At 41.6% G+C, this 25,497-nt stretch overlaps 2 protein-coding genes across 2 annotated transcripts in view; one reads left to right on the forward strand and one right to left on the reverse strand.

The window, feature by feature from the left end:
* Window positions 1-25,497, forward strand: part of IFT140 (intraflagellar transport 140) — a 74,387-nt gene that overhangs the window by 6,563 nt on the left and 42,327 nt on the right. The window contains exons 5-17 of the mRNA XM_027902733.1: window positions 1,064-1,239; window positions 2,325-2,416; window positions 3,531-3,637; window positions 4,814-4,962; window positions 7,086-7,289; window positions 7,665-7,737; window positions 8,840-8,931; window positions 9,755-9,882; window positions 11,421-11,538; window positions 11,988-12,115; window positions 14,461-14,602; window positions 16,338-16,469; window positions 18,776-18,972. Of these exons, the coding sequence (XP_027758534.1) occupies window positions 1,064-1,239; window positions 2,325-2,416; window positions 3,531-3,637; window positions 4,814-4,962; window positions 7,086-7,289; window positions 7,665-7,737; window positions 8,840-8,931; window positions 9,755-9,882; window positions 11,421-11,538; window positions 11,988-12,115; window positions 14,461-14,602; window positions 16,338-16,469; window positions 18,776-18,972 (1,738 nt within the window). The remainder of the gene's footprint in view (window positions 1-1,063; window positions 1,240-2,324; window positions 2,417-3,530; window positions 3,638-4,813; window positions 4,963-7,085; window positions 7,290-7,664; window positions 7,738-8,839; window positions 8,932-9,754; window positions 9,883-11,420; window positions 11,539-11,987; window positions 12,116-14,460; window positions 14,603-16,337; window positions 16,470-18,775; window positions 18,973-25,497) is intronic.
* The window catches only part of TMEM204 (transmembrane protein 204), a 32,117-nt gene continuing 25,903 nt past the window's right edge, over window positions 19,284-25,497 (reverse strand). Inside the window, exon 3 of the mRNA XM_027902732.1 lies at window positions 19,284-21,426. Coding sequence (XP_027758533.1) covers window positions 21,182-21,426 — 245 coding nt within the window. The 3' untranslated portion in view covers window positions 19,284-21,181. The remainder of the gene's footprint in view (window positions 21,427-25,497) is intronic.

A 25,497-nucleotide genomic window follows, 5' to 3' on the forward strand; every position in this document is an offset into this window, starting at 1 on the left:
AGGCCCAGGGCAGCGCCCACCCCTGTGCTGGCACTGCTGGGGCACCTCCAGCCCTGGGGGCACTTCTGGGCCCCTCGACAAGAGAGACACTGAGGGGCTGGAGCGTGTGCAGGGAAGGGAACGGAGCTGGGAAGGGGCTGGAGCAGCAGGAGCAGCTGAGGGAGCTGGGGGGGCTCAGCCTGGAGAAAAGGAGGCTCAGGGGGGACCTTCTGGCTCTGCAACTCCCTGACAGGAGGGGGGAGCTGGGGGAAGTCAGGCTCTGCTCCCAGGGAACAAGGGAACACCATCAAGTTGTGCCAGGGGAGGTTTCGGTTGGATATTTGGGACATTTTTTTACCTGAAAGGGCACAAGCTGCCCAGGGCAGTGGTGGAGTCAACATGCCCTGAAATGTGGCACTTGATGGTAGGTTTAGTGGGCATGGTGGTACTCGGTTGAAGGTTGGATTTGATGATTTTGGAGGTCTTCTCCAACCTTAATGATTCTGTGATTCTATGATTTATAGAGTCGTGCAACTTGATGAAATGATAGTGGCTTTTAAAACGCTGGTGGGTGCCATAGTTGCTGTTGTCAGTGTTCTTAGAAAGACACTATCCCATTTGCCAGTGAAATTCATGGATTAAAGCTGAATTTGGTGTGTGCTGCAGTGTTTCTAAATAACAGAGAACTTCAGGTCTGCAGTTTTCTGTCATCTAAACTCAGCTGTAAATTGGACCAATTCTTAGCTGCCATTCTTCTTTCACAGATTATTTCTAAGACTGAAGGTTTCAGTAGCCATCCTTCATGCAGAAAGTTTGCTGATAGTTTAAAATTATCATCATCATTATTATTATTATTATTATTATTATTGGGTTTCCTAAATGGTGAAAAATGAGCTTTAGTTTATTGCTCCTGTCAGCTATCCTAGTCTGTATCCTGAGGCAAACTATAAGACAAAAGACTTGTTGGGGTTTTTTACCTTTTCAGCACTTGTGGAATGTTTTATTAAGGTAGAAAGCAGCAACTTTGGGTTTTGTAGCTAAAAGCTGTTGACTAAAAGCTGCACCTTATTTGTGTGTGCTGCAGGTTCTGTGCACTACGTGAATGAGAAAGGAAAGACAAGGCAGGTGCTGTCCACTGACAGTCTGGTCCGAAAGCTCCTGTTGCTGGAGGAAAGAGATATTTTACTTGTAATAACAGAGAACTTGCAGTTGTCCTTGTATGCACTTACCCCTGAGGGAGAGGCAGACGAGCTCATGAAGGTAAGAGTCACACTACAGGGTAAAGTTGCAATATTTATTCTTTGTAAGTATTTGTTTGATTTTTTTTTTTATTATCACTGTTTTGCTTATACATGAATTAACTGTCATTTTTGTTTCTCAGATAATACCTTGGTGAACAAACAAAAGCATGCTCATTTAAAAGTGGAATAGGGTGATCTGCTACTGAGCTTGGAAAGATGTTTTTTTGATTCTGTGATCTTCCTGTTTTTTCATAATTTTTGTTCGTTTAGACCCCATCTTAATCCTTTTACACTTCATTGCCTTTTCCTAGTGATTTGGAAAAAAATTGGAAATTCCTGTATAATCAAGTATTTTTTAAAATGTGTTGTGGATAAATAGTCAATAATCTGTGTCCTCAGTTTTATTATGCTCAGAGATTTGGAGCTGCCTTGTCTTTCAGCACCTCCTCTGGGTGACACTGCCTTTGTCTGCACGTCTGAAACTGGGGAAGTTTTCTTACAGCTGAAAACACAAGGCAGCTTTCAAAAAATAAAAGCCCATTAGTCACAGAATCACAAATAATAATGTAATGACCCAAAAATTATTTGGGCAAAAAGCAAACAAACGCCTTCTAGGACTTAAAATCTCCCTGCCTCAAATAAAATACTGCACAGTTACAGAATGCTGCTTGTGGGTGGAACCCAACCCTTCACTTTCCTAGGATGTTTTGTCTTTTTATGTAATATAGACAAAGACTGGACACTTGTGTATTACAGGAGTGTCCACCTCTTATTCATCGTTACCTATGTTTGACTAGAAGTAAGATTTGGTATTTCACATTTTAAAGCAATCTTTATCGAGTTCTAAAAGACCTAGTGCAAGAGGAAAAAACTGCTCCTTGCCTACCTTAATTAACCCACTACAAGGTTTCTTGTATGAAGTTTATACATCACATTCATGATGCATTTAGTGGTGATCACTATTAGTGTGTCTGAACTGACAGATGGGTCTAGTTATTCTTACATCTGAACTTTTTAGCCAAACCAGGCAGTTGAGATGCTTGCTGTCCTTCAGTGTGTTCCTCCCACGTTCTGTAAACTTATTTATGTGCTTATGGTTAACAGGTGAAGTTGAGTGGGAAGACTGCTCATTCTGCAGACATCATTCTAATAGACCATAGCCTGGTTGTTACAGCACTAGGGGAGACAGTCATCAGGTAAGAACCCCCTGAGAAGGGCCAGCTGAAAGGTTTACAGTCTGCAATGAGCTGAGTATTTTGCTGAAATGTTGGTTGTGGGGTTTTTTTACCAATAATGAAAAACTCCCAATATTTCCTAATTTTGTTTCTCAAAATAAATAGAGAAATGAAAGATCTGTTTCCTTGAGGACAAAATCTGATTATATATGGCCTGCTTTCTCTCTAGGTATTTTATTTTGTCAGGCAGTGCTACCCAAATCTGTTCCTTCCTTGAGTGCTGTTATTGATTTCTTCTAAAAATAGATCCACCTGGGGGTTTTGCATGAAAATAGAGTCATTTAGCTGCTCTTGCCATTGTTACTGTCTGATCCTTAGGATACTCATAGCATCAGCAACTGGGAAAAAGTGCTTACTTTTCAGGCCATTTATCTGTTACCGTAACATAAGACAAGTAATTCAGTTACTCCTGTCCCTAATCCTTTAAAGTATGTATGTTGCTTTACCTTACTGTTATGTTACTATGTTCTGTAGTTTTACATTTTTGCATCTTTAAAAAGTATTGTCTCCCTGAATTTACTATGCCTTGTTCTGTTTCCACTAACTTTTTTGGAGGGTGGGAATGTTCCATTAACATCAGTAGCTCCCTGTCTGCTACTATCAGACAGGATCTTCTGTTAATTTTATGAGAATGCAATAGAGACCAAGTATCAAGAAGGAATATATTTTATGGCAGTGTTTAGTTCTAGAGAATAAATCTGGAATCCAAAGGACTGGTGGCTAACCAAGGGATATTCTTAAAATAGAGGAGGAAGCATAATTAGGGAGGAGGAAAATTGCAACTAGCCCTAATTTTTTCCCCTTTTTTTTTTTTCTTAAAGCTGGTTTTGCTTCTGACTCCTTTCTTCATAGTAGAATATCCCAAAATGTGCTGCAGATTAAAAAGTCAAAAGAAAAGGATTGTTAAGAAATTCACATTCCAGAGACAGCTGCTGGCAATTTACTTTTAAAAATTGAATGATCTGGGTATTGGGGAAATAGCAAATTCACGCCATGTGCAGCATCCTATTGATTGTGTTTAGCAAGACACCTGGAAGGAAAAGCATTGTTACCACTGTTGGTTTGTGTGTCTTAGGTTCTGGGATTTGGACCGAGATGAGAACTATATGCTCTCCCCAGATGTGCAATTTGGCTTTGAAGGAGGAGAATGTATTAACTGTGTGTCTTACTGCAGTGCTAAAGGTGAGAAATAACATGGGAGCTGTGATCTCTTGGTCCTAATCCTTGTCAAACCTCAGCCTTCCGTGCCCTGGCGTCGTTTCAGTGTATTTGCCTTGTGGCTGAGGGTCTGGGTGGCAGCACATGATGGAGAAGGTTTTAGTTTGGATCAGAAATGGGCCTTTTGGAGGTGCAGGGAGATCATTCAGTGCTTCACCACACCTTGACCTACTGTGGAGATGTCTCATGGCCCACAAGCTGGATTCCCTTTGGTATTCCTGGAGTACTCCTAATGTACCCCAGCCTGTTTTGGGCATTCAGTCAACAAGCCCACAGCACACCTAATGCAAAGGAGAGCTCACCAGCATGTAAGAGATGCCAGGTCTCTAAAATGGATCTTTTCTACGGAGCTGCTCTTGTGCACCATCTGGTTTGCCAGTGCAGGCACAGCTGTTATCTCCTGGAATGGTTTTCAGTGGTCGCTTGCCCATGTTGACTAAAAACCAGCTATTCAAAAATAAACACAGGCCCTATTAGGAGCAGCTGAGGTCACCTGGCTTGTTCAGCTGGAGGAGAGGAGACTGAGGTCAGACCTCATGGGGCCTGTAGTTTCCTCAGGAGGGGCCAGTGGAGGGGCAGCTCCCATCTCTGCTCCCTGTGACCAGGGACAGGACACCAGGGAATGGCTGGAGCTGTGTCAGGGGAGGGTTAAATTGGATATTAGGAAAAACTTCCTTCCCCAGAGAGTGGTTGGCACTGAACAGGCTCCCCAGGGCAGTGGTCATGGCCCCAAGGCTGCCAGAGCTCCAGGAGTGTTTGAACAACCCTCTCAGGAACATGGTGGGATTGTTGGGGTGTCCTGTGCAGAGCCAAGAGCTGGACCCAATGATCCTTGAGGGTCCTTTCCACCTCAGGATATTCTATGGTTCTGTATTCTGAGAAATGGTTAAAATGAAGTCATTGTCTGATACATTTAAAAGATAACTTCATCTGGTAGCTTAAAAGGTGCACCTTGCCATGTGGAACATCTCTCATTGTTTCTCAACAAAGATTTCCCAGGCCAGGGCTAGGATGTTGGTTTACAGTGAGGGAGGCAAAAAAGGGTTCTGTGCAAGGTGGATTCTCAGTACCTGAGAACTGGAGTTGCTGCCTGTTACATTGTCTACATTCCCCTGAGGTTGAGGTGTTTGTGAATGGCAGGGCTCTTGGCGGCTGGGACGAGCAAAGGGAGAGTGGCGATGTGGAGGAAAACAGCAGGATCCGACCAGAGCACAAGGGCTTTGGAGGGCAAGGAGAAGTGGAAGTTCCAGGCATCCACAGAACTTGAGGGAAATGTCACTCAGATAAAGGTAAGAAAGGAAAGAGCTTCCTTGAATGTTGGTGGGGCTTCACAGCCATTGGATGAATTGAGCACCTTCGTGAAACGGATGAACACGATCACTCTCCTAAGGATATGTGTCCCACCAGAGGTTAGTCCTCCTTAGAAGGAAAAAACATGAAAATGAAGCAACTTTTAAATTGAAATGGGCAGAAATATTCCCTGTTTGTAGCTAGTCTCTCCATCATATGTCTCATCGACAAGCCCTTTGGATTCAGCACCCTGAAGTCATCTTCTGGAAAAGAAAGGTTGTCAGGAATGTCAATTTTACATAAGTCTATTAAAATAACAAGCAAGAAAAGCTGACTAAAGGCATGCTTTTGTTCATCAATAATTTTTTTGGTTTTGCCAATTTCTCCACCTAAAAGTTTGCTCTTGCTGCTAGTTGTGAAAAATAAAAGGATGTATTTACAACCAAATATATCTGGGTGAGATGATGGGCCATCTAGAAGGGAATGGTATTTCCAGCTGCTTTTTCCTCCGAAAAACATTTTTTGTTTTCCACATAATTTTATGTGTGATAGTGTCAGACTAGATGGGAATAATAAATTTTCTCTTACAAATTTGTAAACCAAATGCTTTAAAATATCTCTACTGCTATTTACACTATTTTTAATGCTGAAGGCTATAATAAGATACAGCATTATAATATATTTTAACCCATTGTCTGTTAAGTGTCAGGGTGCAGCATTTTTATTTATTTGGAATATTTTCATTTGTTACAGTGAGGTTAAACAGTGTCATTCTATACCTAATAGCATTTTGATATATGCAGAAGAGAAATGCTGAGTGTAACCATCATGAATTTAACTTCAAAATTTTTATTTTAATAAACAACTTTTTTAACCACCACCATTCTACTAAAAGGCAAAGCTTGTGCTTTAGGTTCTCCAGCATTTTTGGTTGTTGAGGTTTTATACTATATTTTTAAGTTTTTTCAATTTTTTGAGTGTTTCTGTCATACTTTATATCATTCTGTTGCTGGCTTCATATGTGAGAACAATCCCCATTATTTTTCATAAGGAAAGAAAATCAAACATATATCTGGTGCCTTTCATGAGAAAGTAATTTTATATTTGTTATTATTCTGTTTTCACATAGGAGTGGAAAGTATTTAAAAAGCAATGGCATTTGTTTCCTGGGTTTGGTGCAGAGTGAGGGTCCACAACACAGTCCTGCTTACAAAGTTCAATCAGAAGTGCCGTGAAAGTAGAGAATCCAAGTATTTTATTAACATACTTCAGTAACAAAAGATCCAGGATATAGGAAATAGTGTGTGCCATGAGTATCTCATACATCTGCTAGTAAGTTGAGGGAATGGAAGAGATATAGGTGTTTGTGTCAGCTTGCCCATTCAAGCCTTTTCCAGATAACAGGATACAAAGCACTGTCCAGAAATAGCGCCTTGCTCCCAGTGTTTGGGAGCATAAACAAAAGCATTGCCAAACAATTGTCAACAAGCACAGTGGGTTTATCTCATCAAGCTGTCTTTAATTATGGAAACCCTGGATTATTTTTGTTGTGAGGAGGGCAATGAAGATGGTGCAGGGCCCTGAGGGGAAACCGTGTGAGGACACTGAGGGCACTTGGTGTGTTCGGCTGGATGAGACTGAGGGGAGACCTCCCTGCAGTTCCAACTGCCTGGGCAGGGGCAGAGGAGGGGCAGGACTGAGCTCTGCTCTGGGGGGAGCAGGGACAGCCCCCAGGGAATGGCTGGAGCTGTGTCAGGGCAGGCTCAGGTTGGATATTATAAATAGTTATCAAACCTGTTTAATACATGATGCTCTCTTGCAGCAGTAAATGTAAGGTGGTGCAACGGTATCTTAGAAAAAGAAGTGGTTTGAATTTAGAAACTATCTCCTTCGCTTAGAGTAAGGGAGTCTGAGTAGCTGGATAACAAGCATAATAGTTTGAATCTGTAATAGTTCCTAGTCATTGCCTATAGTTGTATGTAGATAGTAGGACTTCATGTCTGGATAAAAATATTTATTTATTTATTTATGTCGTTCCCCATGTCATCTCTCTGGGGACATTGCTGTGACTATTCGAGACCATGGATGAAAGGGTGTGTTTTTCTTTCCCCGTTCTGTACAGTGGGGCTCCCGAAAAAACCTGCTGGCAGTGAACAGCCTGAGCTCCGTGGTGATCCTCAGCGAACAGGCCATGTCAGCGCATTTTCATCAGCAGGTGGCCGTGGTTCAGGTGTCTCCCAACCTGTTCAATGTGACCACCTTCAGCACAGGAGCCACGCACAGCCTCCGTGTTGATATGAATGTTAATGGAGTCTTTGCTACTAAGGTTAAGTTGGTTTTTTTTTCATTTATTTGCTTAATCGTTTGCCCAGTTAGGTGTATGGAGACTAAACATTGCAAGTCTTTAAGATAAACCTTCTTTGCTGTTCAGCTTAATGTGTTACAGAGGTAGTGTTGTAGTGGTAGCAGTGGTGCTGTGGTGGAGCTGGTTTTTCAAATAGCACAGGGACTCAGGAGGTCACTTGGTGCTGACCAGAACACAGAGAACTTCTGGATTTCCAAAACCCTTCCAACCCAATGTACAGAGGAACTAGTAAATGGTGGCTATTGTGGGGGAGTTCTTACTGTGTATTGTGTGCATTGTGTGTTGTTTCCAAAGGTACTGAGTGTACACATTTGTTTGGTGTTTTGTTTGTTCTAGGATGCTCTAGTGTTCTGGAATGGGAAGCAGGTGATTGTCTTTGAGTGTTCAGGAGATACCTTCAGAAGTGCAGGTAGGACTTAAAACACTCATCAGAGTTGGAATGTTTCTTTTCCTCCAGAGTTATATGTTCTCTTCATACATGGTACCTAATGGACTGTAATCATAGAATCACAGAAGAGTTTGGGTTGGAGGGGACTTTAAAGTTCATGTCATTCCAACCCCCCTGCCATGGACAGCGGCAGCTTTCTCTAGACTGGAAAAAAACTCAAGGCTTGAGGAAACAAACTTCTATCTGCACAAAACACGATATGAGGATAGAACTGCTTCTTTTAATGGTTTTTTTTTTTTAAGTACATCATTCCAACAGTTGATCAAGAACAGAATTTTTTCTTGTTTTTGTACCTGTGGCTCCTGTTGCCTTTACAGGTAGGACATGTCAATGGCTATTGAAGGCTTTTCCACTTTGCTTGGGAGAAAGTGTCATTGAGGTTACACATAAGAACTGGGAAAAAGGGTTGTAATCCCAGCTCTCAGGAAAAGTTGTCCCATAAATTTCTGTATATAGAGCCAAGTAAAGTAAATTAGTTTTTTAAATGATTAGTTCTCCTAAATATTTCTGCCTTGAAAAATAAGTGATGTGGAATTCCATCAATTCCATCCAAAATCGTGGGATTTGTCTTATAAGAATTGTCAACTGTTTTCTGCTAAGTGCCTTATCTTGTCTGTATCTACTCCTTTATTTATAATTTTCCATGCTGAATCGTTGTGTTATTGCCACCATGGTCCCAACAATCTACACCACTCCTGAAAGTGATTGCAAAGCCGTAGATTCCACTGTCCCTCTTCTGTTGCAGTTTGATGAAGGAAGGAGTGAATTCTCTTACCAGAATCTCACATGGCACTTACCTTTGTCTTTCTTTCACTCCCCATATCAATTCTTTGCCCTTCCTCTCCCACTGTTTCCATGGAGAGTGTACAGACACCTGTTTACAGTGGGAGCTCCAGGTGTTGAATGGAGAAGGCAGCAAGAGTGAGTTTAGGAATCAATACAAACTGACAGATTGAAAAAGGGATTTGGTGCAAGACAGTGGAAATTAAGTGCTATAAGTTATTTTTTTCCCTTTTTATGGAACCCATTTATTGTAATGATGGCTTTGTTGTGATTGTTCCAGGCTCTTTTCCTTGTGACTCTCCAGTTCTATCCGTGCATGGAGAAAATCTGTACACAGTGGAGCCATATCGGGTCCAGGTCCGCACCTGGCAGGTGAGGGCTGATGAAACCATGAAGGGACAAATATGCCATATTTTCAAAGATTGATGTTAGACCTTGATACTTAAGTGGGTGATTTTTCCAAATCTGTTAAAGATTTATACCTTTGTTATAGAAAAAAATATATTGAGTATTTCAGCAGAAAGATCTTTGACATTTTGTGTTCTTTAAAAAGTCTGTCAATTTGAACACTACTGCACTGTAACTAAGAAGTATTTACAGACTTTAAGAGGATCAAAATTGTATACAGGTCGAATATGTATATGTATATTACTGACAGGAAGATGAACATACTGAATATTCTTACAAGATAATGAAAAATACCCCCTGCACATTTTAGGTGTTCTGCAAAATCTGTTGCTGAACCTTTGCAGCCTCTGCTAATCTGTGAGAACCAAACGAGAAATCTAATGATCAGAGTTTTATGATACCTCATTTTATTTAGGAAATAAGTATTGTATTTTAAAATGGGTGTGATTTATATACATAAATAAAATGTATTTATTTTTGCAGCTTTATGTTTAAGGACCTTCAGAGACCCGTTTTTATCTCCCTCTCAGTTGGAAAAGGTTGTGTTATTGAAGAGGAAATTATCGCAGAAGGATGCCTTTTAAATTTAGACTAGTTTTGAGGCTACATACCTGAAACACAGATTGCATTTGTAGGGATTGTGTATGTGTGTATGTGGAGTTTCTCCACCTTGCTGGGAGTGATTTGCATTACGCAGAAGTTGAGCAGTTCGTGACTTGGTGATAAAATAAGTCCCTTCTAGTGGGGCTGTGGCCACACAAACCTGGTGTTTCATGGTTCTTCCCAGGGCACAGTTAAGCAGCTGCTGGTGTTCTCTGAAGCAGAGGGCAGTCCGTGCCTCCTGGATGTCTGTGGGAATTTCCTGGCTGTGGGAACTGATTTGGCTCACTTGAAAATCTTCGATCTCTCGCGCAGGTATTAATAAGGCTTTTAAAATTATCTGTTTATAGTTGAGCACGTATTTTGTGGGGAATCTGTGGTTGGTTTTGATCTGATGAAAAGCAACAGCCCCTTTTGAATCTTGAGACAATACATGCAGCCTATGGGAGCTGATGGCCTAAAGCAAGGAAAGAGCCATGGAATAATTAGAACGAGTCATGGGATGATGATGATCATTATTATTTTTAAAAGAGGATACTGTAAGCCATATTTCTGTTGATTTAAAAGTGAGTGGAACATTTATGGATGATCGAGACAAGGATACCCCATGTTTCTTCTGACAACTTGAACAAGAATTTAGTCTCAGAAGAGTTCAACTAAAGAAACTCCATATCTCCTCAGAAATCAGCAAACTTGTTTCAGTGAATCCATGGAGAAAGTGAACCTATAACCAAACACTCTCTTCTTCCTCCTGTTTAGGTTAAGAAAGAAGTTTACCCGACTGTTCGAACTTCACTGTGCTCCAATGCTGACAAACATGAAAAAAATATGTAATGACATGTCCTTCAGTTAGGAAATTTAACTGCTATAACAAATGTAATTTTGAAAAGTGGAAAAACCTGAAGACTGAAATAGTTTCCATTCTTCCTTTCATGCTGTCACCAGGAGTGCTAAAGTCTAGTTAGTTACTACCTAGTTTGGGATCACACAGATTCCACCTGGGAAATCATATAAAGGTTTTTGAATTTGGGCAGGTTGTAACTAGCACAAGTATTGGATTATGATGTTGGATATGGAGAAAAAGTAGCTTCACTCATGCATACTGTGTGAAATTTTTGTGTTTGGTACTGAAAATTCCCCTTCTGAAATGACGACAGTATAGCACTCTTTAATTTCAAAGCACCGTAGTTGGGCTAGAACGAACGAGAGGTCTAAACAGGTAACCCAAGAACATTATTTCTTCAGAATCAAAGGGGGATTTTGTCATGGAATTGCATTGTAGGTCTAAATTGCTGTCACTTAAATCACTGTCACTTTTTTTCACATTCTTTTGTTTTGTGAGATTTGTCCTTTGTTGCTGACTGATTGCTGGGTTTATATCTATACCAGCATTAAGATTCTTTTGAGATAAGAAAATATATAAATACCTCTCCACCAATGACATTTCTTTACTCCTGCTCCATGGTGTGCTTTCCATACACAGAACTTTCATGCGATGGGCTCTATTCAACATTCATAGTACTGTTCAATTTACTTCTGCAGGAAAAGCAGGCCTCTGAATTCAGAACTCTGGTCAGGTGTTCTTGCTGTATAGACCTATTTTGGGAGTCCTGTAGAAGCACTGGAGTTTATTCTTGCTGATTCATTGAGGAAAGAGTGTCCATTAACTTATTCCTGAAGGAAAGGCAGTGGCAGCAGTCCTCTGGGGAGGAAGCTGCAGTCTGGGGCAGTGGTGTCATACAGTGGAAATAGTTTGTTTTTGAAAGCCTTACCCACAATTTGCAAAGTGTTTTGGCTGATGCATAGTACCAGTTGTTTGCCACCATGTGATTGAAGTTTATTCCTTCTCCCAGAGAGGCCAAAGTGCACTGCAACAGCAAGGACTTATCCCAGCTGCTCCCTGGCCGTGGGGGCATCGCGTCTGTCAAGTGCAATGCCAATGGCAGCAAAGTCAGCATCCTACTCAGCAAGGTGAGGTCAGCCCTTCACCCCCGCCTGGGACCTGCCCTGTTCACACTCTGGTGCAGGGCAAGGTTGCTGAGGGCTCAGGGTTCACTTCTCAGAAACAAACCTGCATGGTGCATGCAGTGTGTTGAGTCATGTCATGAAGTGTTGTGTCCCAACATGTAACTAAAGACTAAAATTAAGGTCTCTTAAGGCTTTGTACCTGTGATGGGAACGATCCAGAAAAGGAAGGAGTATTTTAGTTAAGAAAGGTGCTTTGTAGCATTTCAAAGAAAGCCAAGGCTGACTTGATGGAATACAAAAACAGCCAGAAGTTTTCTGGTATTCCTTCCTGAGAATGTCTTTGTGTGATTACCAGTAAAGAAAGCTGAGAACATGAAGCAGATGAGGTAAACATACCTTTTTTTCCTTTGTGACTGAATGCTTCAGGAACTTTTTATTTTCCCTTCTTGTAGGCAGATGGGAACATTGATTCCAAGATTTGTTTCTATGATGTTGACATGGACAAAGTTATGGTCTTTGATTTCAAGGCTGAACAGGGAGATGGTGGAGAGAAGCTTTTTGCTGGACAAGGCATTGGCAAGTAAGGAGCTTTATTTCAAAAAGCTTTAATGGTGGATTTAAGATGGGAATCTGGCCTGTGAAGACAAGCACACTTTGATACTGACATTCCTCTGTCTTGTGTAGGAGCTTGTATGAACTTAATTATTTTTATTTCTAGAGAGCTAATTAAAGGTGGTACATTGTATGTCCATCGGGCTGCATCCCTGTACTGTGAGCTGCCAGGGAGTGCCAGACGAAGGGACCAGAAAGCAAATGCAAAATAAGCAGGAGGAGGTGGTTCTTCAGCTAACCTGCAGCTGAGCTAAGGAGCTCCTTGCCAAAGGAAGTTAGAGATGATGAAGGAAGGGCTTGTGGAGGTATTGGGCAAATTCACAGAAGAGAAATGCAGGGAGAGTTATTAGCTGTGTGGAATCCACACATTGCTCAAGAGGTCTCTAAGGGGAGTGTGATTGAGTATAGGGGGGTATGTGCAGAGATACTGCGTTACTGGAACTAGGATCCAAATCTTAAAGAAAAATCTTGGAAAGCTACTCTTTCTTGAAGAGTTTACATGATAGGAACTGAAAAGAGAACATTCTGAAGGTCCTTGTTGGAAAAAAATATTTTTAATGTGCAGTAAGGGATGTTTTTGCATGGGTAAAAACTCATGAAATATCTATTTAGAACTGTGCATGCAAACTGTTCTGTGGGAAATGCAGTGCTAGAAATCCTAGGAACACAATGCAATGAAGTAGGAATTCTTGTGAAGTGTTACAGTACAAATTCCAAATTCCCGTCTGGTTTTACAGTAATTTTTCTGACTGTATTTTTCTTAAGAAAAGCCAGCATTGGAATAGGTGGATTGTTTTTTTTAGCAACTCTCTGCTATGGGTATTACAAGCAAAAAAACGGAATTACTCCTCTTAGCACTGAAAACCAGAAGACACCACTCAGCTCACGAAAAACTAAGGCCGGTGCAAATTTGGGGTCTTATGTTTTAGTCAGTTATGCAGCAGTGTAGTGTATGAGTCGTGAGGAAGTTGTTTCCAGCTGCAGTAAGTTGTGTAGCCCAACAGAGGCTGTCCCAAGCCAGTACAGCTGGTTCACTGCTATTTGAGCATCAGTGTGAATAATCCATTTATCTGCACTTCATTTTAGAGGATCTTCAAATCAGAGTGAGTAAACTCACCAGAAACTTATAATAATCTCTGCGTCTTCTGCTTCTCTTTCCCTCCTCCTGAGGCAAACTTCAAACAGTCCCAGGGTTTTTACTCAAATACTCCTTTTCAGTTTGCAAGTTATTCATTTTGAATTATGTGGCAGGGAAACGACTTTGGGTATTTCTGCAGCCCTTTGAGTCCCTTTTAATTTTCCTTCCAGCCCTATTCCAATCCTCCCCACAAAGTTGACCCTTCGGTGGTGACAGCAAATGAGAAAATATTTTGATTCTGTCTTTAGTTTCTCTTTTAAAAAATGTGACGCCTCCCAATATTTTGTATTTCTTCAGAAGAATACTAAGCCATTGCTAAAATAATCTGATTCTGTGTGTCTGGAGTTTTGACATGGCCTGCACTGAAGTAATATTGAGATGCCTGAAGGAGGCAGTAAAATGTTATTATTTAAACTACAGCCTCAGAGTGGCTTTCCCAAGGCAGCAGGGGTTGTCCTGGTGCTTAATGTGCTGTTCCACAGTGCCTTGGAATTCTTCACATGCAGCAGCCAGGTGGGAATTGGTATCTTCTCCTGGGTAAAATCAACAGGCCTCAAGCTGTGCCAGGGAATAGGTGGGATATTGGGGAAAAATTCTTCAGTGAAAGAGTTGTCAGGCATTGGAACAGGCTGCCCAGGGCAGTGGTGGAGTCTCTATCCCTGGAAGCATTCAAAAAATGTGTGGATGAGGCACCTGGGGACGTGGTTTACTGGTGAACATGATGGGGGTGCTGGGTTGATGGTTGGACTTGGTGATTTTAGAGAGCTTTTCCAACTGTAATGATTCTGTGATTTCAAGACCGAGCTGAGGTAGCCCCCTGTGCTGTAGCACTCACACCAGCAGCTGTCACTGAGGTGGATTGCTTGAAGGGTGTTCAAGCATTTCTGTAGGACCTGGAGTCTCAGGGAGGCAGATCTTGGCTGCCTGTTTGTGTTTGTGGCAGTACCAGCTTTTGCCTTACAGAGATGTAGAAAACACACGTCCTGAAGCCGTGGTCAGTGTACACAGACCCAACTAACAGTGCTGTGGCCATGTGTGAATTGTAGAGGCAGGAATATGTGTCTGGTTAATGCTGCAATGCAGAGAATAAATGACATGCTTTATTTACACTCGTGCGCTGAATTGGCTGGAATTATTTGTCTCCCTTTCTACATTTTTTTCTTGTCTCTTGGTAGGTCTGTAGTGGAGTATCCAGAGCTGCACAATCACATCCCTGCTTGCCATTTCTGGGACCAATATGAACCAAGGCTTTTTGTATGTGAAGCAGTTCCTGAAACAGGACTCCAGTCTTCAGACCAGAAGAAGGCTGAGAGCACCGTACGGTCTTTTTTATTGGTTTTATCTTGCTTTATGTGGAGTTCTCCCTGTTCAAGTAATAAATCCTTGGATTTGTTTTAGGATGTGGGAGAGGGTAGTACACATTATCTGGTACAAAAATGAGCGGTGAAATCCTGTGTTTGGTGTCTGTGCTTCAGGCACTGTATGGCAGCTCTCTGGTTTGACCCCAGCTTGCACACAGTGAAGAGGACAAAGAGGGGATTTCTTTACCTCTGCTAGAATTTTGGGGATGGCCATAATGCAAGCTTGTATCTGGAGGAGAGTTTTTCAGGTGACATTATTGGGTGGATTGATAATGTACAAGTTCTTCACTTAAAAAAATGCTGATTTTATATCTTGAGTCCACTTTTAGCAGCAAGAATGAATTTGGTAGAATAACAGGGACACTGTTGTTAAGTGAACAGAGAAATATGCTCTTCCCACCCAGTCCTTCCCATCTTCAGCTTTTCTGGACAGATATTGGACATTTTTGAGACTTCCCAAACTATCTGTTATGGTCTCTTTTACATTAGAAAAAAAGATTTATTTTTATTGATCAGAAATTTTCTAATCAAAGATGTCTTTTATCACACCAAGAATTCTTCCCCTCTTCCCCTGCTACTGTGCTTGTAGAGGTCCTTACCTCTTATACAGAACTGCCTGTCCTGCATAAACATTCAGTTGATTTGAAGTGTCCATGTTGATCTCAAGTTTTGTGATTCGTGCATTATTTTAATTAAACCACTTAAGATTAGAAATAGAAAGCTCTTTGTGTCTTTTTATTTGTTGAATTGACCTTAGAATTATCATGAGAAGATGGGGAGTAGTGGAATAGGGATGTCTCAAAAGGCCTGGGTAAGGTCTTCTAGCCAGAGGAGAATACTTTAACCTAATATTCCTCATGTAAAAAACTTAGAATGTTCGGCTGCTACATAAAGTTGAAAAAAATAAGAAGATAGAAAAGGAATGCAACTTACTTTTTGGCCCTTATTCAACAGAACCTTTTACTGTCTGCATATGCTTTAAGAAATGAGAAGTCTGATTAACTTCTGTTGGAAATAAATGTGTTACTTTGACTTGAGTCAAGTCAATATTTCAGCTGTTACAGGAACTATTCCCTGGGGTCTTAAAGCAATCAGTGAGCTGCTGAACTTCATCATGGCTAGGCTTCGTGAACGAAGATTTGAGAAGACTGCTGAACTTACAATAGCAATGATATAATTTTTTTTGTTTGTTTTTAAAAAAACAAACAAACAAACAAACAAAAAGTTGAAAACAGGTGTGGCTGCCCCCATCCCTGGAAGTGTCCAAGGCCACCAGGTTGGACAGGGCTTGGGGAAACCTGGTCTAATGGAAGGTGTCCCTGCCCATGGCAGGGGGTGGCATGGGATAAGCTTTCAGATCCCTTCCAGTCCAAACCATTCCATGATCCTATGATTCTGTTTCTTTGCCCTGAGCCAGGTCTGTCAGGGAGGCTCCTGGAGAAGCTGTGGCCTGGGGCGTTTCTCTCTGTGGTGGGTGAAAGTGGCTGCTGGGAAGTGCCTGTGCAGAGGGAGTCCCTGGCTGCTCACAGGAGGGAGGAAGCCTGTGACCCTGCCCTCCCCAGCAGCTGTGTGTGCCAATGGATATGTCGTATTATTTTCAAGAGAAGCTTCTGCCAAGTGAATATGGAAAATAAAAACAAAGAAGGATATTGCAGCATAAAAACAAAACAATGCTTTGCTTCCTTTTCCAGATGGATGTTTGGATTATATCATTCTTCAGCACTGAAGAGCATGGCCTTTTGCTGCAGGACAGCTTTCCATTGCCTTCATCCTATGAGGTTCTGCTGGGCATAGAGGTGCCACATTATTACTTTGCAAAAAAGGTGAGGCAATCTTTAACAATTACTTCCCTTCCCAGAAGTTCAGACTTTCCACTGCATAGGGATCAAATTTAACCAAATTAAGTCTGGGGTGAGTAGAGGAACTCCAATGGCAGTAGCTGCATCACATGTAGAAATGACATAAAGATAATTCTAATGCAGGTGAACTTGGCAGGATCTTGGAATTTGCAATGCGTTGGCTTTTTGTGGATATTGCAAACTGGATGTGATGTGCAAGTGTAGGAGACACAGGAGTTACCAGAGAATGCAACTTAAAAGGGATGTGAAAAAAAAATCTGCTTTATCTATTCACTGTGCCTGTTGCAAGTATAGGTTGTGTGTGTGTGTGAGCTTTATGGAGGCTGTAAGAGAGAACATTTCCTACTCACTTTGGCAGAAGCAATCCATTTCCTTGTTGGAATGGAGCTTAATCACCAAGAAACCTAAGAGAGCAAGAATAGTCATCTTGCACCATCACCAAATGCTGCAAATGCCAGAAGTGCAGGCTCTCACTTCTTAAACTTGAATTTCAATCCAAAATTGTTTGCATCTCAGGTAAAGAATGCCCTGCATGATTCCGTCCATACTGGGAGAGCTGCAGCCTTTTACCTACAAATTGGTTTCTGGTGAAGCTCTGACCTGAGTTTCCTGGTGCCTCTCAGGATGATGATTTGCTCGGTTCCTGTCTTGTAGGGGAATGTAACAGGGTGTTTGTTCTACTAAGGCATTTAGTTTTGTAAAACCTGCAGGAAATTAATATTAATGACACTTCTAATCCTCTAAATCATCTGACTAAGGCCAGTTGGATCATGCAAACCTAATTTCATGTAGTTTAAGAGCAGTGTTAAACAGGGAAAATATATGTAAATATTTTTCTACTTAACATGTTCAGATTCAATGCAGCACTTTGCAATTCATCCCCTTCAAAGCACAGCCTCTTGTCACCCTTTCTGTGCAGATCAAGCTTTTAGAGTTGCACTGTTTTGCTTTCCTTTTTCTCTCAATTTGAAAGGTCAAATATGATATGCTACATTTTCCAGTCTTTCTTTTAACACTTCCCCAACATGTCTCATGCTATTTTACTTTGATATTATGTCCTTTTCTTTTTTTTTTTTTTTTAACTCTGTATGGATTATTGCTGCCATTAGTTGTGTTTTCGGAGGGGATGTGTCTATAAACCTGTAAGTATCTGCATTGTTTTGCTCCTCTTCCTTCATCCTCTGCTCCTCTCTTTTCTGCTTCCATTTTCTTCCTTGGTAGGTTGTTGTCTCTTCATGACTTAATCACTTGTTACATAATAATTCATTTGGGAAGCCTGATTTAGTATACGAACAGAGTCTGCTTAAATACAGCAAACTGAGCTGATGCAACAAGCCTGTTTTGACCAAGTTTCATTCCAGGGCTTCTCCGTACTCACGCTATAATGTCTTTACTGTCCTAGTTCCAGAAATTCCCCAAGTTCTAGTCAAACACATTTGTGCTTTTGATTTTTGTCTTTAACTGTATCTAAGACTTCCACTGTATAATAATATAATGCTATTTTTTGTTGGCTTCTGTAAACCTTAATATTTAGTTATCTAAATATACAATGGAGGTAGAGCGTATGTGGAACTTGGTGTCCTTCATGACTCAGAGGATCTTCCACTGTGCTTGGCTTGGGGAAGTTTCCTTGTTACACTCCAGCCAGATCATTTGACATTGAGGATTGAGACTTTATTCTTCTTCTGAATAATGATTGAATTGCTTTGAGCTTTGTCAGCCCTTCAGTGACTGGTGAAAGTATCCCTGAAGCTCCAGAACTGGTAGTTATATAGGGAAGGGTTTGAACCTAAACTGCAGTATTCAGAAGCTTCACATGAAGGCAAGGATAAAAGAGCTGAGTCTGTATAGTTGACTTTCAGAACAGCAGAATAATGTTTGAGAGGAGACTAAACTTGGAGAAATGCTTATCTGAAATCTTCAGAAATCTGGGGACTTAATTGTTGCTATTATAGTGATAGTAGTAATAATAATAATAGTAATAATAACTATAATAATAGGAGGTTGCTTCTCTGTGATGTTATACCAACCTCCAGTGATCACTGACATGCTGTGATTGTTCACTGCAATGTGCTCATCTCTTCTATGATAGTCCATACTTTGGGGCATTTTCTAGGAAGTTCTTAAACCTCTCAACTATTGTCGCTATTGATCGTGGTCCTGCGGAAATAAACAACTTGGACTATAGTGGGAATAATGTAACTAATTACATGTACAAAGGAATAAGTGTCAACCTGCCTGATCCTGAAATGCCAGCCTTCTGCTTTTAGCTGGGAGATGCTGAGAACGGAGCAGCAGAACCTGGCTCAGCTACGGTCTCTCAGATGGTTGCAAGGAGACCCATGAGAGATTTTATTGGCTTGGGAGACTGTGATAAGACCACCCAGGATGCCATGCTGAACTTCAGCTTCTATCTGACCACTGGAGACATGGATGAGGCCTTCAAATCCATCAAGCTGATAAAAAGGTATCAGAACTATTTGTGTGTGTTTCTTTTTGGGTGCAGTATATTTTTTGTTCAGAGTTTGTATGAAGTGTTGATCCTTCTAAATTCTCATTACCTTTTCCCTCTCTGATTTCATTCTCCCTTTCATTTTTAACAAGATGAAAAATATTTATTTTAAAGACGTCTTAATGCATTCTTTGCTTATTCTTTGTCTACAAGGCATTGCAAGCTCTGTGAGTCTTTTTTACTGAACAGGAAAGAATAACTGATAACCAGCAATCTTATCCTGTGTCTGAATGGCAAAAATCTCATGTCATCACTAGAAGAAAATGGAACATTCACAACTTTATTTATACATCTAAAATAATCACAGTAATACCGAGTATTACAGACTTACCAGCCACATAGCTGATTTTTAAATTTAAATGTACATTATTATAATACGGATATTGCAATATTAGGAGAAATAATATAATGTCTCTTAAATACTCCACAATATTTTATTTTAAAAAACCCTGCATTTAATCATAGCATATTATTTCTGGAATTATTTTTTTCCCCAGAAAGTAATGCAGGCAAATGAATACTAATTTTAGTTGGTTTTTACAAACCTACCTCTAGAAGAAACTCTTTGTCAGCTTTATGGTGCTTACCCTGATAGTCTAGAGCAGTGCAGTTGTTCTAGAGTATCAGACTCTGTTGAGTGTTGCTCACTTGGAACGTGGTGCAGAGCAGCAGTCAGGGTTGAGTTTCTTATCACATCCAAACTGAGTGCGGAACAGAACTCAAGAGCCAGCTTGATGATCACATTTTAACAAAGTCTGGAAATAGTGATAGAGAAGCAAAGCAGTGTACTCAGCTGGGAGCAACACAACAGTCCTAAGGGATTTGTAACATTCACAGCTCATGGTCCCTCAACCTGTCACTAACTGTGCTCAGAGCAGCATCCTGAGAGCTTTTAAACACTTGTCATTGCTTCAGGTTCCTGTATCCCAAGTGTTCCTGCATAATAGTTTTTGGTGTGTTGTCTTTCTTCCTGAAAATCACATGCACAGGACTTTTGTGAGCCCGTGTGCCTGTCAGGGTGAGGCTTAGAATAGGCCTAATTCCAAAGGGATTAATTTCTCACTTGGTTACCACATTAAGTTACCAGGCAGGTTGTTTTCAAATCTCATGCTGAAGTCCCTGTCTATGTGTCTTACTTTGCAGTTTGGGTGCTTGAGTGGCTGCTCTGTTCTCTGTATTCCCTGTGGTGTGTGCCTCTGAGCACTGCTGGGCAGAGCTGGTGTCCTGCCATAGCACTCTGATGTCACAGCAAATGTTAAAGCTGGCTGGGAAGAAAAGAAACCAATTTGAGCTGAAATATCTGTTTTTAATAATAGTTCCCAACAATGTAAGTCGATCATATCTGTGATTATGAGGGAGTCCAGGAAACCTCCTGTAGATATTTGCCCTCAATGTAACACTGAAGTAGATTTTTCAGCAGCATGTGTGGCCTGTTCTAGCTGTGTACCCTTCTCATTTTTAGTGTCTGTGTACAAATAGGACAAACCCAAATCTTTGTCTCAGGATACAAAAGAAGTGTCTGAAGAAATGCAAGTCAATTCTTCTGCATTCCCTTTCTTTACATTGAAATAGAGTTGCTTTTGCCTTTTACTCTCTGGGCTATGCTGGGGCTGGGAGCAGGTGTTACAGCTAAAGCGAATCCATTCCTTGGAGAGAGGTGGATGGAAGGACTAGAGAGTCATGAAATTTGAACAGCTGTTAAACCCATCACTTATTCTGTAGTGAGTTTTCTGCTTTCTCAGATTGCCTGTTAACTCCAAAGCCTATAGCTTTTTACTTTATTATTAGGGAGTAGGAGAATGTGATGCAGACAGAGAAAACGTGTTTGGTTCCCTCTTTCCTGTGTTCTTATTGCACACACTCGGTGTCTTCTCCAGCTGACCCTGCTGCCGTGCAGCTGCCATGCTCTGTCAGGATTCTGACAATCCAACATTCTGTGCTGTACAGCAGAGGAGAGGGCAATATAATATAAAATATATAACATTATGTGTTTTATACATATATATAGATGGAGCCCATCCAAATAATAGTCGAGGGCCTCTGCCCACAAGAGTGAGCGTTGTGATGTCTTTCAACCCTTAGTTTTAAATTATAGCATATATTTATAGAAAACCAACTCCAGTGCAGATCTCCTTGGAGATCCTTCCCCTTTGCAGTGCTCTCCTCAGCACGGTGACTCCACGTAGTCGTTGTCCAGGCCGCGGCGGAAGCGGGCAGTGAGGGTGCGGCTGATGACGATGACGCGGGGGGCCATGCAGTCATCGCGCCTGTGCAGGATGTTCCAGATCAGGATGGCAGCCGCCAGCGTGGCCAAAAGGCAGGCTCCGATGTTCAGGTAGCAGGACCAGGAGAGGTTGGTGTAGGGCCCGATGCGGTAGAACGTCACCAGTCCAATAACCAGAACAAAACCTGCAAGCAGAATGGCAGACTTGTTTTTAATGAGTTCTTCTCTTGAATTTCTGTAGTGGCAAGATGCCATAGGCATCTCAACATTTACAGACTCAACATCTGTAAAGCCTGTCTATCCTTATTATGATGTGCTGGATGTGTTCTTGAATTCATATTTGGGCACAGTGGTACTGCCTGAAACAGAGGATCAATGTTAGGTTTAAATCTGTTCTCTCTCAGCTGTGTTTCATATTACTTTTTTTTTTCCCATGCTCTTGGCTCACTTACACAGATGTCCTCTTTCTTACTCCCTTTGCCAACACAGGAAACAGCTGTATTAATGATAATAATAATTTAAATATTTTATACAGAAAATGTACACTTAATCTGAAATTTAAAAATTTCTATTTAAGGCAGGCCACTATGTGAAATGCAAAGATGATGAATAGCTAAATATCTTACAGAAATAATAAAAAACAATATACAGAAGGTTAAAACAAAGGGAAGGTGAAGTAAATGGGACTTTGTAGCCCTACTTTTTCTTTCTGAAAAAGTGTTATGAGTCAGAAGTAATGTCATGCCACCAGAAGCTTCTAAAGCAAAGTTTCTATTGCCCTCTTCACCTTAAGCACAGTACTAAGTTCCCTAAGAGGTAGGTAATATTAGAGTAGTAACACTGCACTTGTCTAGTGTTTCCATCCAGGTGTCACAATGCACAATCTGCAAAAAACCCCTGGTAGTTACATTACTGATGAACAGTGAAGAGGTGAGGTGAGGTGACTGTTCTGTCCGTGTTAGAACAAGAGGAAGAATCTGTATCCCTTGACTCCTACCTTTTTACATTGCTGAGACTGCCTGGAGAATGCATCGATAGCCACACAATCATCACAGAATCACAGAGTGCTTCGGTTGGAAGGGACCTTAAAGCTCATCCAATCCCACCCCCTGCCATGGGCAGAGACACCTCCCACCATCCCAGGTTGCTCCAAGCCCTGTCCAACCCAGCCTTGGACACTTTCAGAAGCCACAGCTTCTCTGGGCAACCTGTGCCAGGGCTTCCCCCCCCCTCACAGCCAGGAATTCCTTCCCAGTATCCCTTCTAACCCTGCCCTCTGGCAGTGGGAAGCCATTCCCCCCCTTGTCCTGTCCCTCCATCCCTTGTCCCCAGTCCCTCTCCAGCTCTCCTGGAGCCCCTTTAGGCCCTGGCAGGGGCTCTCAGGTCTCCCTGGAGCCTTCTCTTCTCCAGGTGAACCCCCCAGCTCTCCCAGCCTGGCTCCAGAGCAGAGGGGCTCCAGCTCACTCTTCCTTCCTGCCCCTCTTGTCAAACAAAATTGGTTTTCACCTTTTAAAAGAAGTAATTTATGATTAGATTAAAACAAACATACAAAGAGGCAAGTATGCCTCACTAACCAAGGAAAGGTTTCCTCTTTGTTCCCCTACATACTTCCTCAACCACCAGCATAACACAAAGAGTTTCATTGCCAAAACGACCCCTTCATGAGGGAAGATGGAATAAACAAAGGCCCATAATCTGCCAGAACATTTCTGGACACCATCTTCCTAAGGTCATGGGCAAGGAGAAGTCAAGAGCAAGCAAGTCCAGTGGCTGTACAGTGTCTTCTCAGCTACCCACACTGCTTGTGCTTGCACACACTGTCCCCATGGATACATGACAATGATGTGGTCCCTGGCTCTGGTCCTTTATTTTCCATCAAAGGTCCCATCCTGAGTATGCATTGTACCAAGTTTCTAAGAAGAGTACTACTAATGCAGGGAAGATGGAAAAGACTTAAGTTATATGTAGATAAAAAAAAAAAACAGAAGAGGGAAATGAAGTACAAGTAGGAGGAAAAAATCAATCATTACTTAAGGCATGACACTTGTACTGTTCTGAGAGTCAGCAATGTGAGGGCTGAATTCCCCTCATAATACAAACACTGAATGAGTGTTCCTTCAGGAGATGTTTGGCATCTTTGGCTCTTCTGTGTCTACCTAGAAGGTGGTTTGTAACTCAGGTGCTTGCTGCACCTTCTCCTCCTGAGAGGAGAGCTGTGCCACAGCTGGCATGGCCAGGGGGGCTTTGGAGCGAGACATCTGTGCCTGAGGACAGGTGAGGAGGAAAGAGGTTTTTACAGGTTCTTTCCCTGCTCTGCTGTGAAAAAGGCCTGATGTTCCCTGGATGGATTTTAGGCTGTTGACTCAGTTGTAAGGACACAATAACCCCTTGATTTTGTCGGTAACTCTCTTAGTTATTTAATGGTTCAGCTTAGTTGTAGGTGAACGAGTTTCATCTGGGAGAAATGTGGCCACATGGAGTACACTGAGTTGCAGAACTTGCTGATCCACACAATCATGGTTTGCTGGTGCTCCCAAACAGAGCCTGCAGACTTGCTCAGGGGGACATTTCCGTGTTTACAAGTTGGAGGTGGATTCCCAGCACACAGTTGGTCTTCCAGTGTTATTTCCAAGTGTACAGGTTTGAAAGTTGCTTCTTGACTCCTGTTCAAAAAAATACTGAGTAAGAGCAGAGGTAGAAAAATGGTGAAGTTGTTGTTTTTGACAAATTAAGCTTGAATCTTGGTTGTTTTTTCTTCCTCCATTAATCACTGTTGGATGACACACTGATATCATGATTCATGCTTTGTAAAGTCCTGGTCCTTTGAAGCCAGGCAGATGTCATCTGTATCCTTGGATGGACTCTTGAAGGCAAATGAGGGAGCTAATTTTTCTGTATATTCATATGCTCAGCTCATCACCACGTGGGAGGGGTAATGTTCTCTCCTGGTGCATTCCAAATTGTCACTGAAGTTTGCCCACGTATTTTTAGCATTCACAGAAGACTGCTTTTGTTCTCAAAGCCACAGTGAACTGTTCTCTTTCTTTTCTGTGAGATTTCCTTGAACTGCTTTTGAGTTCCCATGACTTTGCTGTTTGGTGTTATCTGGGCCTTGTGTGACTATTCCTTGATTGTTAGTAATAATAACATCCAAGAATATTTTAGCAGAGCTGGGAAACAATAGGTTTCCTTCATTTCCAGTGTCATTCTCTGAGTTCAGTTTGTCCTGAGCCACATGGTAGAAAAGAGAGGGGGAGATCAGATCCTGTATTGTGTGATAAATCAGTTTTTTTAATCTTTCCTCTGAGATGATTCAGTTCTCCCCCTGTAAAACCAGGATGATGAAGCTTCCCCTGTCTTTATTTTGTATTTCAGAGCACTGGGAGCAGAGCATGCTAGCTGTGAGGTGCTTATAAAGAATTTGGATTTTTACATCTTCATTTAGGTCTTATGATGATCATACAGACTGATAGTGCTTTGCTCTGCAAGAGGTTACAGTCCATTGTTCAAAGGATGATAGATAGGAATTTTCTGTGAAGGTAGGAAATGGAGTGAAAGGGAGATGTTTGCACCTTCTGCAGCTGAGTTGTTGACCTCTTTCATCTCCTTAAGGTTTAAAATTGGCAGGAAGGAGGGTATTGATACAAATCAAGACCTACTGGGGAGTCTGGCACATGAGAAAACATGATCAGTTTTCCTTTCCAATTTTCCTTTCAGAAGTTGTTTTCAATTTGCCCACAGTTTCACAGGGGAACCATAAGGCATTAAATAAATATTAAAAAGAAAAGATGTGAAGCAAATCATAAAACCTTAAGCAGGAAGAACTTTGAGCAGAAGTTGTGTGGACCAGTGACTGCCCACAGGTACCTCTAAGGGACAGTTATAAATATTAACAGCAGTCCACTTCACACACTGTCTTGCGGTCTTTGTTTGAGACTCTCTTGGCAGAGGGACATGGGTTCAGAAACACCAGTTACACAGAGGAACTCTGATGCTGTATCATGTCTTGCAGCTTAATTTCCACTGTAGACTATTTTCAGTATTTAAATGTTTTTCTAAATACCCAGCTTTTAATGAAATTACTTAGCTTTTCCTTTTCTCCTTATGTATCACTTAGTGAGTGTCCCTGGTGGTGAAGTGGTTAAGGCGCGGCGCTGTCAGCACCGAGACCCGGGTTCGATTCCCGGTCGGGGCCACTCCCCGGGCAGATGGAGCTCGTTAGCCCTGTAAGGCAATCCATCTACGTCCTGAGGACC

This window comes from Empidonax traillii, unplaced genomic scaffold, assembly GCF_003031625.1.
Source record: "Empidonax traillii isolate 1590-97213 ecotype Southwest subspecies unplaced genomic scaffold, ASM303162v1 scaffold903:size462939, whole genome shotgun sequence".
NCBI classification, from domain to species: Eukaryota; Metazoa; Chordata; class Aves; order Passeriformes; family Tyrannidae; genus Empidonax; species Empidonax traillii.